This window comes from Narcine bancroftii, chromosome 8 (genome assembly GCF_036971445.1).
Source record: "Narcine bancroftii isolate sNarBan1 chromosome 8, sNarBan1.hap1, whole genome shotgun sequence".
Taxonomy (NCBI): domain Eukaryota; kingdom Metazoa; phylum Chordata; class Chondrichthyes; order Torpediniformes; family Narcinidae; genus Narcine; species Narcine bancroftii.
In genome coordinates this window covers 27,857,646-27,870,728 of record NC_091476.1, presented here as the reverse complement: position 1 = coordinate 27,870,728, position 13,083 = coordinate 27,857,646, and the positions used below count along the sequence as shown (strand labels likewise).

Genomic DNA, 13,083 nt, shown 5'->3' with positions numbered 1-13,083 from the left:
ATATCTTCTAAAATAGGAGGTATACAGACTCCTAATAAATACAGTTATATCTTGCCAACAGATCTATTCTCTGCCTCCGTATCTCACTAGTTACAACCAGAAGATAGGAACCATAATTAATTCCTGTTTAACACATTTAAAACAAATGGATATATTTTAATTTTTAAATATTCTCAATGATTATTCAAAACATCCAACGACATATCAAAAGAAAACACAAAATTACCAATTATTTACAGGAAATCAAATGTTTTGTTTCTATGTTGAAATTAAACCGCTGGAGGAACTCAATGGATCAGGAAGCATCTGAGAATGAAAGAAATAGTCAACATTTCCAGTTGAAACTCTTGCTTTGGACCCTAAATGTTGACCATCTCTATGGATGCTACTTTTCCTGGTGAGTTTCTACAGGAGTTTGATTTTTGCTCCAGATTCCATCATCTGCAGTTTCCACTCTCTCCTTGGTTCTTTGACAGTATGAGGCCATGGACAGACATGTCAGTGTGGCCTTCTCTACAGTAAAGAGTCGGGACACAGACTTGGAGAATTCTTCACTGAGCACTTTCAATCTGTCTGCATTACCGACAGCCATCTCAATTCTGCGCCCCACTCCCATGCTGACGTCTGTTAATGGTACTGTCAAACCCAAACCTCTGTTCGCACTGCTACTATCAGGAAAGAAGTATAGGTGTCACAAGACTCGCACCACCAGGCTCAGGAACAGCTGCTACCCCTCCACCAACAACAGACTCAATCAGGGACTCATTTAAGGATTCTTACATGTGCACTTTATTGATTTTTTAAAATTCTCTCTATACTGCACAGTTCATTAACTGTTTATAGTTCTTTATTTGTTTACATGGGTTTGAGTGTATAGTTTTCTTTGCACTGCCAATAAGTGGTAATTCTGCCTCACCTACATGAAAAAGAATCTCAGCGTTGTAGGTGATATCATGTATGTACTCTGACAATAAATCTGAAATCAAATCAAAATACCCATAAATTGGAGGATCAACACCTGATTTTCTGACTGGGCATTCTCCAACCTGATGGCATTAACATCGATTTCTCTAGCTTCTGCTAACCTACTCCCTGTTCTCCCTCTCTTCCCCATCCATCTGTCTTCTTTCCTTCATCTCTTCACTCCATTCCCTCTCCCTTTGCAGACCCAACCCCCCCCCTCCCCTTGATTGCTGATGTGCCTTCCCTCCTTATCCATCTATGACATTCTGCCTGTCTGACTGTGCTCCTCCCCCACTATTTTGTTTGGGCACCTGCCCACATTTTGTTTCTACCTTGATGGAGGGCTTAAGCCTGAAGTGTTGGTTATGTTTCTTTATCTTTGCAATATAAAGTACACTGTTTAACCTGCTAAGTTTCTCCAGCATTGTGTTTTTATTTCAATCACAGTGTCTGTGGACTTTAGGAATCACAAGTTCAAATGCTTAAAAATTGTGAAATATAAAATGAAATATCAATGTTCACAATAAATATCACTTTTTTGAATATATTTACAAATCTAACCAAGTCACTCTTTGTACTCGGATCTTCATAAAGATGTTACTATCACTTGTGTTGAAGTCAGCAATTCATCAGATATTGAAGTTTCATCCAAATCTGCTTACTGACATCATCTCAAATTAATGCATCATATCAAATTGATTCTCAACATTCATTTCAGAAGCATTTCAATATTGCAGTTTTCTTTGCTATTCTCCTATACCATTCTGACATAGCAATCATTCACCACCAAGAGATAAATATCTCACCACTACCTTCTTACTAAATGCAAATGTTCTGCATAGATTTCTTCGTAAATTTTCTTCGCAATTCCTTCATTACCCTATGCCATTATCAGTGCCCTAAGCCTCCACGTAATACAAATCCTAGTTACCAGACAAATAGCAATGGTAACAAAAACCAGTTTCATGTCCCATTCAGACCTGCGCCTGAATTTGTCCAGATCTCATAGCCTTGCTTAAAAAGAAATACTTTCTGTGCATCCCAAGTTACTTTAATTGCTGTTATAGAAAAACCATCTTCTGCACACTGAAGGATACATAGTTAAAGACATAAAAAGATGAATGATGAATTCTGGAACAAAAAACCTGGGTAGCTTACAACCCATTGATATGAACATTGAATTTTCCAATTTCAGGTGATCCACACTCTTCTGTGCCTTCCCCCCACACACACTCACCAATCCACCTTGTCACCTTTTGTTTAATCTTTTCCATTCCTTCTCACCACCTGGTTCCATCTGCCTGTCGTTCCCTCCACATCTGATTCTACCTTTCATTTACAGGTCTCTGTTCCAACCTATTCCTCCACACTGCTATATACTGACAACCAACCTTTCCTCTACCCTCTCAGTTCTGATGCAGATTCCCGACCTGAAATGAAAATGTAATGTTGTTGAGGCCAGTTAGCACAGTTGGCATAGCGGTTAGCGCAATGCTTTAAAGCGCCAATGATTGGGACCGAACTAGGGTTCGAATTCCATGCTGTCTGAAAAGAGTATGTACATCCCTCCATGTCTGTGTGGGTTTTCTCCGGAGCTCCAGTTTCCTCCCACCATTCAAAATGTACCGGGGGTGTAGGTTAACGGGGTGTAAATTGGGCAATACGAAATCATGGGCCAAAATGGCCTGTTACCAAGCTGTATTTCTGCAAATGGATGATGAATAAGCTTGAACTTGAAAATACATTTGTTGTTGCAATTATCTTAACACAGCAATACCCAATGGCTTTCTTCCACCATAATTGCTACAATTAGGAAGTCATTCCAATGAAACAAACAACTTTTGCCCATTTATACATGATCCTTGAAATATGTTTTACAGGATTTTCTTGCTTTCCACAGACTTCTATAAGGTTGTAAAACTTTTTGGGTGTTAGTTTTTGATTGACTATCATTAATATTTAGCAGACATAGGCATGGTGGAGAACCAACTTTTGGTGAAGTTATTTTCTCCGATAACTTGATGTACAAGTCCTGAGAAAGAGAAATGGGAATTGCTTGCTTCCTACCACTCTATGAATTATACTTTATAACTTATGCTCCCATACTAGTCTTAGGTTTCACCATTAAAACTATCACTGTGTTAACTGTTATTTGCACAAACATTCCGTGTCATTCAAGTTCATCTACTTTGTCCTCTAATCAGGTTTTTAGATCATAAGGTAGTGGTCTGGATTTACAGTAGGTTGGCCTGAAATTTAGTCTATGTTCTTTGATTTTTTTTTTAAGGTTGTAATGTTCACAAACAAACAATTAATTGAACACTTCTTCATGTTCCTCCAGAACTGTGCCTGCTTAAGCAAAGTTTTCGTGCATCTATAGAATGAGATTTTTTTTTCCCCCATTCTCAATCATTGCCATACAGAAATAATATGTTGGCTAATCAGACTTTATACTCAAAAGCCTTGGTCTTCTGCCCAACACATTCCATTTGTCCTAAATTTATTCAAGGTTTCACAAAAATAAAATCTTATTTTTAATGTGTCACTGGCTAAGGTTGCCAGTAAATATCTGGTAAACATATCCATTGCCAAGATGGAGCAATGATATTTTCATATAAATATTAATCAATGATTTTTGCTCTAATTTTGAAATTTTTCTTTTAATACCACTTGTGACATTTATACCACGCAAGATACTCTCACTGTATTATTCATTCAATATTGTGCAAATTTCCTCTCCATACTTATTTTTAAACTTTAACTTTATTCTTTCTGTTGGGATACTGGTGAACTGCCCATGTTTATTGTAATCAATTTAGCTATGAACAGACCTACCATGTGCTCTAGCTTCCACAATTAAAACAGCTGGCACTTTGAACTGACACACTGGTATAAAGTGATCCCGTCATCAATTTTAGCAATGCTTCCCAATAGACTTGATCCACACATTAGTCACATTTAAATAACCCAGAGTCTTCAAGGGCAGCACAGTTAGCGTTGTGGTAAGCGCTACACTGCTACCGTGCCAGTGACTAGGATTCAAATCCAGCGCTGTCTATAAGGAGTTTGTATGTTCTCCCCGTGTCTGCATGGATTTCCTCTGGGTGCTCCAGTTTCCTCTCACCCTTCAAAATGTATCGGTGTTGTAGGTCAATTGGGTGTATTAGGGTGGAATGGGCTTGTGGGCCAAAAGGGCCTGTAACCATGATGCTTGTCTAAATTTAAAAGTAAATTATTCCTGCCTTTGGTCCGTATGCCTCATTTACATTAATGTTTCCAGAGATAACATTTTTTCTAATTTTAGAGCATTTCCATAAGCATACTGCATTTGTTTTTTCTACCTATTCAAAGATTAAACCTTAAATGTAAAGCAATTTCAACAGAATATGCTCAACAATTAATCCATAAGCAAATTCTTTGCACACAATCCAAACAATACACCACTGATAATTTCCGAACATGTCCAAATTCTAATCACCTTCATGGACTTCCAGGTGGAATTCCAATTCTACAGCTTTCAAGAATCTCCTTAAAGATAGAGGACATAAATTATTTTGTTAACTTCTATATATAATGAACTTTAATTGTTCCACAGTTTGGCATTATCTGATAAATATTTGACCTGATTTCTGATATCAAAATCATCTTGTGTTCATGCACAGTCTATTCGGAGCATCTCTGTACTCTATTCCAGTATTAAAGAAAATCCCGTTATTGGAGCAGCACGGTTAGTGTAGCAGTTAGCACAACACTATTACTGCACCGGCAACCGGGACTGGGGTTCAAATCTCTGTCTGTCAGGAGTTTCTCCCCGTGTCTGCATGAGTTTTTGCCAGGGGCTCTGGTTTCCTCCCACCATTCAAAAACATACTAGGGTTCGTAGGTCAATTGGGTGTAATTGCGCAGTACGGCCTCGTCAGCTGAAAAGGCCTGTTACAATGCTGTATATATGTCTTTCTAAATTTTATACTCACATTAAAAAAGCTAACCAGAGCGATAGGACCATTCAAGGACAAAGGAGGAAATTTATGCTTGGAGTCAGAGAAAGTGAGTGAGGTACTAGATGAGTACTGTGACAAGATTATGTTATATTTAATATTGTATATAGATAGGTTTTAAAGGAGATAAATTGTATGGGGTTTTTAGTTAGGTCACACACGGATACAAACACTTTAAATTGATCTCATTTTAAATTCGGAAGCTCTGCTCAAGACAGACAGTCCAGGCTCCAGGTGCCTTTGTAAAAACTTTGAAGACTTCACAAGTAGGAGTTAATTGGACAGGCTGTGGAGTAATGGATTATTGTTTTGGAAAGCAACAGATGAACAACTCAGAAGATTGGGTATGGTGCCACAGTCTGAGTGTGGTTTGCTGTTCTAAGAGGGACATGTGGTTTTCTGAGAGAGACAAGAGAGAATTTAGTTCTACAGTTCAGCAGCAGCAGCTGGGACTGGAACAGGACAAGCTGGCAAGCTTGTGGAAAAACCCCATTGGAAGATTGGTTTTGAGTTCTTAGTTCAGCCTGTTCAAAGCCCTTGTGATCCATACAGGAGGAGATGGCTGGCTGTATAATGTTTCACTTGAAATAAGGGAAACAGAAAAGAATCTCTGTGATGACCTGAAAGAAAGAGGTTATCATCTGGAAAACCCTGATGGGGCAAGTTTCTTTGGTAAGACACTGAAGTGGCTGATCTGAAGGAATCAGTTGTGGGTGTCCAACAAGCAACAAGTCTTTTTCTGAAAACTCACGAGATCCCTCCTGAGCAGTAAGCATGGTGAACTTCATAAACGTTAAATTCTGTGCACAGTTGAAGAGGTGCCTGCAAACAGTGAACTTGGAGAAGTGAGATTGGACTGTGAATCAAAAGAACTTCTTTTTGAACTTAGAAACACATTACATGCATGTGCACATAGAATTAGAAGGGGGTTAAGTTACGTTAAGTTAATAGTAATAAGTAAGAGTTTGATCCTATTTTCATGTTTACAGATAATTAAAAGCAACTTTTGTTTAAGTAACCATTTGGCTTGGTGAATTTCTATTGCTGCTGGGTTTTGGGGTCCTCTGGGCTCAAAACAGTACTTTGTACCAGTATACAAGGACATAGAGATAGTGATAGGGGTATAATATAGAAAATGTTCAAGTGTTAGGGCATTTTCAGATCAAGAAAGAAATGGTGATGGATCTTTTAAGCAGCATTAAGGTGGATAGGTTCCCTGAACTTGATGGGATATATCCCCAATTATTGAAAGAAGTAAGTGAAGAAATTGCTGGGACCTTGACAAAGATCTTTGTATACTCACCAGCAACAGGAGAGGTCATAGAATACTGGACAGTATCTAATGTGCTCTTGTTCAAGAATAGTCCAGGAAATTATAGGCCAGTAAGCCTCACATCAGCGAAACTATTGGAAGGGATATTTGTGGGTAGGATATATGCACAAATGGAAAGTCAGGGTGAGAAGAGTCATGTAAAGACATGACTTGCTCTCACAATTTTATTGAGATTCTTTGAGGAGGTGGCAAAGGTGGTTGATGAGGGTAGGGCAGTTGATGTTGTCTACATGGACTTTAGCCTGGCTTTAGACAAGATCCCTCGTGGTAGGCTGATATAGGAGGCACAGATGCACTTGATTGATGGAAAGTTGATAGTTTGGATATGGAATTGGCTGGCCCATAAATTGTTGAAGTTAGCGGAGAAAGGCTGTTTTTCGGGCTAGATCCCTGTTGTTTGTGATCTGTATAAATATGAATGATGGATGAAAAAGGAGGTGGGTGGGTAAGTACATTTTCAGATAATACAAAGATTGGTGGAGTTCTGGATAGTGTATGGCTATCAAAGAATAAAACAGGATATGGATAAATTAGAGATATGGGCAGAGAAATGTCGGAAGGAGTTTAATCCAGACTTTGTACTTTGGAAGCTTAAATGTAAGAGGGATGTATATAATTAAAGGAAAGTATCTTGAAAGCATTGATATGCAGAGGGAGTTTCTCATTGAAAGGGTTATGCAAGTAGACAGGGTGGAAAAGAAAACATACGTCATGTTTGTCTTCATTGGACAGGGTAGTGAGTACAAAAGGAAATCATAATGCAGCTATATAAAACTTTGGTTACGCCGTACATTTGAATACTGTGTGCAAATCTTGTTGCTCCATTACAGAAAGGACATGGGAGTCTTGGAAAGAATAGAGAAGTGGTTTAGAGGATATGTGTAATGGCTGGAGATTGGACAAACATGAGGTTGTTTCCTCTGGGGTACAGAAGGCTGCGGGGAGACCTGATAGAGGTTTATGAAATCACAATGGATAATCAGAATCTTATCCCAGGGTAAAAGCATCAGACAACAGAGGACAGGCATTGAAGATGATGGGGAGGAAATTTAAGAGAATTTTGAAGGGGTAAAATACTTTACAAAGAGATCAATGAGTGCCTGGAATGAGTTGACTGGAGTAATGATGGAAACAGATACAATAGTAGCAGTAAAGAAGCTCAAGATAGACACATGAATATTGAAAGGGATGGAAGGATATCTATCTAGCTCAAGGTTTTAGTTTGATTAGGGTATCACATTCTACACAGACTCATGGTCAATATGCCTGTTCTTGTTCTGTTCTATTTTCAATAATTTGTTTGTTCCATACATGAATTGAAGACTCTCATGTGATCTGGTAATAACCAGTATAACAAGTTTGTGTCTGACCAGCCATTTGTATTATCTGCAAGTACTAGGCTTTTGTTTAAACTGATCTCAATTTTTGATGTACAGAAACACAATCTATTGTCCGGAACCCTTGGGGGACAGTGTGCTCCAAATTTCGGATTTTTCCGGATTTCAGAACAAAAGCCAGCTGCCCCAGATTTAAGCCCATCCGAGTCACACTGCCATCTCTCTACCCCCCCCACCCCGCCCACCCAAGTCACACTACCTTCTCTCTCTCCCCCGAGTCATGCTGCAGTCTCTCTCTCCCCCCAGAGTCACGCTGCCATCTCTCTCTCCCCCACCAGAGTCACGCTGCCGTCTCTCTCTCCCCCCCCCACCCACCTGAGTCATGCTGCAGTCTCTCTCTCCCCCCAGTCACGCTGCCATCTCTCTCTCCCCCACCAGAGTCACGCTGCCGTCTCTCTCTCCCCCCCCACCCACCCGAGTCGTGCTGCCATCTCTCTCCCACCGCCCACCCATCCGAGTCGCACTGCTGTCTCTCTCTCTCTCTCTCTCTCTCCCCCTCCGTTGTATCAGCACCAGGAAAAAAATGCCGATTTTTGGAGCTTTCCAGATTTTAGATGTCCAGATAAAGGATTGTGTACCTGTGCTATTATTTATTCTGTTATGTTTCAGCCAAGATTCTTACTAAATATTCTCTGATTATGCAGCCAACTATCATAAAATCATAATACACCTAAATTAATCTAACTCTAAAAAAATGACATTCCTAATTATAGAGAAAACAATGTCAGTGTTAGAATCAAAGTTATATTGTTAAATAAATGGGAATTGTGTAGATCCTCATCCTTACCAAGATTAATATCCATAAATTCATGCAGCTTCTCTGCCGTTTGCAGTGCATAGAACGATTCAAACCAGTCATCAAGAGTCTTACCATCAGGTCCACGATCCATGAAACTGAGTTGGGTGCAGCATGAGGTAACTATAAGTGTTGACAAATTGGCTGCATGAACTCTGCAAAGAAGAAAGAACTATGAAGTGTTCTGCTGTCTTGCTTGGTAAGTAAGCACCCAAAGAATACAAAAATCCCAGGAAACAATCACTATTGTAGTATGTACAGCTGAAGGCTATAAAAATGATGAGCTTTGTGGACCAGAATAATTTTGTTTCAACTTAAAGCAGGGAAAGGTTTATACCTTTGGTTTCAATGTCCTGTGCAAAAAAAAAGAGAAAAACAGATAAACTTCAAATTTCTTACAGCTATCAGACTCTCAAGGACAGTGAACACATACAGAGATTGACATAAATCAGATTCAATCATCATCTCTTCCATTACAATGTATGAGCAAAAGCAATATATTTCAGATAAGATGGGGAAAGATTGATAGTATTAACAGTAATCCTTTCTTTCCCCATTAACAATAACCATTAGTAATCATTCACAGTGCCGATTATATGTGGGTTGAACAGGGTAATTTACTGGGTCTGTACCCGGTAATCACGCAGTGTGAAACATCCCAACCTGGTGGGGCAAGTTAAATTCAACCGGGCTCTGACACTTGGTGGGGGCAAATGTCAGAGCCTTGCCAAGTTAACTCACTAATCGCCTCCTGGCAGTGTGAAAGCAGGTATTAACCAGGTAAATCATGGTGCAGCATACCCAGGTTTTTCTGCTGCCTAGAGGGTTGGCAGTGGAAAAGTGGATCAATTGTTTTCACCCACAGGAGTGTTTGTTCATTAATTAGGTTTATTATCATGCCTATACACAGAACAAAGAGTATAAAAAGGAGACACAAGACTAGTGATGCTGGAATCTGCCCCTCTTCCTCTACCTGCTCAACATTTCTCCCCGACACCCCCCCCCCTTATCTGGTTCCATCTACCAGTCTCTGTCTCACCACTCTCTTCTTTCTATATGCTTGTAAAAAAAGGCCATTTACCATCAATAGTCACATTTAAAAGTTAAGGTTCCATTATTGAAATGGAATACTACATTTAGAATACAAGATACATAAAATTCTTTAACTTTAAGGAAGACAAACAGTTACCACTTTGTCCAGCGCTCCTCACAGAAGTGGGGCCCCAGTGAGGAACGAACTCGTAACCTCTGGCTTACGAGACTAGTGCTCTACCACTAAGCAATGGAATTTTAGAACTGCAATATCCAGTGCCACGTTATGAGATTTGAGGATTTCTGATTTTCTAACAACTACTTGCATCTCAGACAGGACAGTAATTATAGGTTTAAGATTAGTCTTATCGCACACAGCTAAGCAAAAATAGTCAGTTATTGCTTCTGTTCTTCATAGTTAAACAACAACTTTTCGTGGAAAATGTGCAAGGTTTAAATTTTTTAGATTCTCAGATTACTTACCTAGCTCCTCCAAAGTATCCATCTTGTAGTTTCCTTAATGTTGACAGAACATGTGGATCTATACTGGTACCATTTTCAACTGTAACATTAAAACAATTTTTCAGATTATAATTATTATGGGATCATGGTTACAATCTACATTTATACATTATGGGATCATGGTTACAATCTACATTCATATATCAAACTGACAACATGATATCCATTTCTTAGTCCAACTAGCTTCCCTTTTGTAAATAAGTGATTTTTGCTAAATAGTTACCAGTAGTTCACAGGAAACTCTTTATCTCACCACAGTTGGCTTTTATTTTGTTTATTGCAATAATTTATTTGAAAAAAAATCAAACTTTAAACCATTTAATCCAACGTAAATAAAATTTGAAATCTATGCACAAGATGACAAACACATGATACCACAAATGCAATTGCAAACATACTGAATATTCAATATTAAAATCATTTATTTCAGTCTATATACAGTGCCCTCTATAATGTTTGGGACAAAGACACTTTTTTGCCTTTATTTGCCCCTGTGCTCCACAATTTTAAATTTATAATCAAACAATTCACGTGTAATTGAAGTGCACATTCCAGATTTTATTTGAGGTTATTTGTATTCATTTTGGATTGACCACATAGAAACTACAGCACTTTTTAATAAATAGTCCCCTCATTTCAGGACACCATAACGTTTGGGACATTTCACAGAAATACAGAGGCTACACTGCAAGATGCAAACCACTAGTTAGCCACAGAAAGGATGGCCAGATTAGTTTGCCAAGAAGTATTTAAAAGAGCCTGCAGAATTCTGGACAAGGCCTTGTGGACAGATGAGTCCAAGATTAACCTGTATCAGAGTGATGGCAAGAGCAAAGTGTGGAGCCCTAAAGGATTGCCCAAGATCCAATGTATGCCATCTTTCCCGTGGTTTGCATCTTTCAGTATAGCCCTGTATTTCTGTTCATTAAGTTTTCTGAGTACAGAAGTCATTGACATATCCACACCTACCTGCTGAAAGGTGTTTCTGATCTGTCAGACGCATCTTTGGGGATTTTTTTTCATTATGATGAGAATTCTTCTGTCATCAGCAATGGAGATCTTCCTTTGCAATTACTGACTTCATCTTCTTAATGATGATCCAAACAGTTGATTTTGTTAAACCAAAGGTTTGGGTGATATCTCTTACTGTTTTATTCTTGTTTCTCAGCCTCATAATGGCTTCTTTGACTTTCATTGGCGCTACTCTGGCCCTTATGTACAAAAATAGCAACTACAGATTCCAAAGCTGATCAAAAGGTTCAAAGCAAGCCTAGCTGTCTTACACCTGCACTAATGAAGCAATTAAACATACCCGAGTGCTCACTGACGCCTCTGAGGAGAAATGTCCCAAACGTTATGGTGCCCTGAAATGAGGGGATGTGACGGCGCACATCGCTCGTGGTGAAATGGCCCCACTTGTAACACCGCCCTGGCGGGGTAGCCACGGGAAGATGGCGCCGTTGGGGGTTTTGCAGTACCTCATGGCTTAGGCCACAGCGCGAGCCTCAGGCAGCGTGATGACATCACTGCCTGCGCAGGACGGAGCTCATGCCTGCCCTTAAAGGGGCGCGCGCGAAGTTCAAATAAATCAGTTCAACTGAAACCCCGCTGTGTCTTGTGGTGTGTTTCAGTGCTTGCAGCTGTCACTACAGGGACAATGTACATAAAGTGCTGTAATTTCTACGTAGTCAATCCAAAATGTATACAAATAACCTCGAATAAAATCTGGAATGTGGACTTTAATTGCATGTGAATTGTTTGATTACAATTTTAAATTGTGAAGTACAGAAACAAATAAAGAAAAAAAAGTGTCTTTGTCCCAAGCATTATGGAGACCACTGTATATTACATTATTTGTTTTATTCTTCCATGTAAGTGAGGAAGTTTGACCTACCATTGTTTAGTTGCGATCAGAAAGGCCGATTGGAGTGCTGAACTCCAAAATGTCAATGTCTAGGCCAAAAACCATTGTTGCACACTGATTGTCACCATAATCTTCCATCAGGCCTACATACTAACATCCTGTCACCAACCAGGTAGTCCAGCAAGAATCATCATATAAACTATCATTCTCTATTGCTGGTGGTGGAGAACTGTAAGAGCACTCATGACAAGCAAGGAATGAGAGCAATAGATCATAAACTAGCACCAGCTAAAAATGATTAAATTGTATGATCAACTTGTAATAGAACTTGGTTCCTAATCTTGAATATAAATTTTCAGTTACATGATCAGCTAGATTGCTTTGATGGTCATATTATTGGCAAACACCCACTGACTAGCTCAAAAATGAGGAACTTAATGTCTTTTGGTATCTGCAAAGCCACAAATCAACTTACAAAGCAAACAAATTTAAACTTTTGTAGCATTTTATTAAAAATAAGAATTATTTACAGCTCAATAGGAATCAAAGGCTTAACTTACTGAGCATGGACTGTAAAATTGGAAATGTTACAATGGGTCGCCCAGTCTTTCTCCAACAACGACATAAAAATGATAATTCAGTTCGAAGCATCTCAATGATCATTCGATTATCAAGTGCAAGATAGAACTGTTGCTGATCAACAAACTGTAAATACACAATTTTTAAAAAAATACTAGGTGCACATATATAAAGGCAAGAGAAAGTAGTACCATCATTTCCCTTAGGAAATTGTGCAATTGTCAAGGAAATATTGTACTTGAAAAGCCAAATTTTAACTTTTGAAGAGGCAAATGAAATAATTATTTAAATGAAAGAGTACAACTAAGGGAAATGTATTGCAATGGAGGCAATTGTATGGTCATCCAACAGAATTACATTAAGGAGTTTGAGTCCTATTTGGATCTCACTCTGAATTGTTCCAAGCTCAATATTTTGAGGATGTATTGATCTTGGAGTGAATACAGCACTTACTTGAGAATAATACCTGGATGGCATATTTTAGGATTACATAAACTATGGCTGTATTCCCTGGAATTGAGCTTTCCAAGGTGTGATCATTTAACAGCATTAAAGGGATCCAATAAGATAGAGAGAATAGGAGATATAGCCTTAAATTT

The 13,083-nt window shown here is 38.8% G+C and overlaps 1 protein-coding gene across 4 annotated transcripts in view; it reads right to left on the bottom strand.

Annotated features, from left to right (window-relative positions):
• Positions 1 to 13,083, bottom strand: part of LOC138740550 (phosphorylase b kinase regulatory subunit alpha, skeletal muscle isoform-like) — a 96,180-nt gene that overhangs the window by 38,292 nt on the left and 44,805 nt on the right. For all 4 annotated transcript variants that reach the window (XM_069893376.1, XM_069893378.1, XM_069893377.1 and 1 more), the window contains exons 16-18: positions 12,466 to 12,610; positions 10,003 to 10,081; positions 8,563 to 8,642 (exon numbers count right to left, since the gene is read on the bottom strand). In XM_069893376.1, coding sequence (XP_069749477.1) covers positions 8,563 to 8,642; positions 10,003 to 10,081; positions 12,466 to 12,610 — 304 coding nt within the window. The remainder of the gene's footprint in view (positions 1 to 8,562; positions 8,643 to 10,002; positions 10,082 to 12,465; positions 12,611 to 13,083) is intronic.